Source organism: Populus trichocarpa, chromosome 1, assembly GCF_000002775.5.
Source record: "Populus trichocarpa isolate Nisqually-1 chromosome 1, P.trichocarpa_v4.1, whole genome shotgun sequence".
In the NCBI taxonomy this organism is placed as follows: Eukaryota; Viridiplantae; Streptophyta; class Magnoliopsida; order Malpighiales; family Salicaceae; genus Populus; species Populus trichocarpa.
The window spans coordinates 32,029,695-32,031,884 of NC_037285.2; the positions used below are offsets into that span (position 1 = coordinate 32,029,695).

A 2,190-nucleotide genomic window follows, 5' to 3' on the forward strand; every position below is an offset into this window, starting at 1 on the left:
AGATGTTTATGTGAAAATGGCAAATTAAATATATTCAAGAACCTGTAAATTTGTATACAACTTTGAAGAGTAATATATATAAGTAATTTTATGTGCCACACATAACTGTAAGTGTGTGTTTGTTTTTCTAGTTCAACTACAAAAACAAACACTCATTAATTTGAATCTAATACCTTTATTATATTTAAATTAATATAATTAAATATAAGATAAAGATAGGAATGTGTATAATCATAATAATGCTATTTTTTACAGGCACTGGTGCCATGAAACATATTTTCTTGTCAATTTTACAAGTAACCTTGCCAATGTAGGAATTTTGTCGCAAAAACATAGACTGTATTTGATAATTTCAACAGCCAAGATTTTAGTTCTTTTTCCTTCAGACATGAGTGGCATATTCCAAATTTCAACATCAGAGGATAACAAGTGCAATACCACTCAGCCACCACCTTCGGCACTTGTCATTAATATAATCATTTAATTTCCTAACCAAATTGGATGGTAGAGGAATATCATTTTGGCCCCTGAAGCAACCACTTCAATCTGGGTCCTTTGACAGCTTTGAAATTCAAATTCGGTAACCTTAGGTAGATTTTAACTTGATGGCCAAAAAACAGAAATTTGACTTAGCTGGCTTCCCTGTAATTGCAGACCAAACCTTCACGCTCTAGGGGTGCAATGTTCACAACTCTTTCTTGCGCTACAGAAGGTGGTTGTTCCGATGAGCTAGCCTGACTAACACCAGCAATCTTTTGGCACGTCTCCATAAGGCAGTGCCTGCATGTAGGGCAAGATGAGTGTGAGCTAAGCCACTCATCAATGCACTTCACATGAAATCCATGGCTACACTTGGGCAAAATTCGAACTCGATCACCATGTACAAACTCTGATATGCATATGACACATTGTGTGTCCAGCCCTGGCAATTTACTCTTCTCTGGGGAGTAATTCTCTATAGGAAAAGTTCTCAAGGCTTTTTTCTTGATCCCTCTATTGGAAGAATTTCCATTTAAATATGAGCACCTTACTGCACACCTTATGAAAGAATTTAGTCCAAGTGAAACAAGGAGTGCACATATTAGGACTATGAGGACCATAACAACATTTATATCGAAGTGCTTATCGCCATTGGCATTAGGATTCAATGGATCTTGGATGTTACCAGAAGGTGAAGGAGATGCAATGGAAGATGGTTGGGAAAGAGGGTTGTGTAGTAACAGTTTTCTTGGGTGAAAATCCCCAAGAAATTGTTGGAAGAGTAGAGGGGATGTAGAAAACGTGGTAGACATTTGTGTTATGATTATGAAGAGTTTGGATTTTACTTCTTGTAGTGGGATTATATATATAGAAGGAAAAGAATAAACCTTTTGAGTTTGCTTTTTAATGAACGATCTTGGATTGCTTGGATTCACCTCTTGTATTGGAAGTTTAAGAATATCTGAGATTTTATGTCCCCACATCATGGTTTATCTTCTATTTTATGTGGATCTTCCACTTAATCAGTACTTTTTACTTTTATTTTTGAATTTAAAACTTTTTCTTTCAAAATTACCTGAAAACTTTTCAGAGTAGAGGGGCGAGAATGTTAATTGAGCTACTATACTTTTTAATACTTTAATTTATAGTTATCAACGTAGCCCTCATCAATATAAAGTTTGGTCTATATTAAGTTAATTTAAATCTGGTTAGGAATATACTTGATGAAATTTGGGTAATCTCATAAGTTAATTTTAAAGATTTGTTTTAATTTTTATCTAAAACTATATCGTTTTAGTTTTTTTTTAATTTTCTTAAATATCCTTTTTCATGGGGAAAAAAAGAGCTGAAATTATATTGTTTCAATGCTCTTGAAAGCATGAAATAATGAGGTTGTTTTGGGATAGATTTGGTTTACTTCCTAAGTCGCCAACCCGCAACATGGGTTCTTGGGTCGGGTTGATAACCATGCTTCAATCGGATTTCAATTCGAAACGTGTCCATCCCACTTTCTGCTGCAAAGTGCGCGGTTGCCTTTCTCGATTGGATCATATCAGCAAATCGTACCTGCTGGGACCTACAGTCCAAGAAATGGTCATGGAATTTCTCTATCGGAGAGATGGTGTTTATCGGTTAAGATTCGAGAGGGAGGGAGAGCCTTTTATTAACACTTTTTGAACGTGTAGTCCCTTATTCCTACCAGTAACTGAT

General features: G+C 35.3%; 1 protein-coding gene across 1 annotated transcript; it reads right to left on the minus strand.

Annotated features, from left to right (window-relative positions):
- Window positions 1-203: 203 nt before the first annotated feature.
- LOC7461698 (RING-H2 finger protein ATL78) lies at window positions 204-1,331 on the minus strand. Its single transcript, XM_002298672.4, has one exon. The coding sequence runs from the start codon at window positions 1,290-1,292 to the stop codon at window positions 630-632; it is 663 nt and encodes a 220-aa protein (XP_002298708.2). The 5' UTR covers window positions 1,293-1,331; the 3' UTR covers window positions 204-629.
- Between the last annotated feature and the right edge of the window lie 859 nt (window positions 1,332-2,190).

What these genes read in the sequence shown, in the direction of transcription:
- LOC7461698 (XM_002298672.4), bottom strand. Translation starts at nt 1,292, where the DNA reads ATGTCTACCACGTTTTCTACATCCCCTCTACTCTTCCAACAATTTCTT.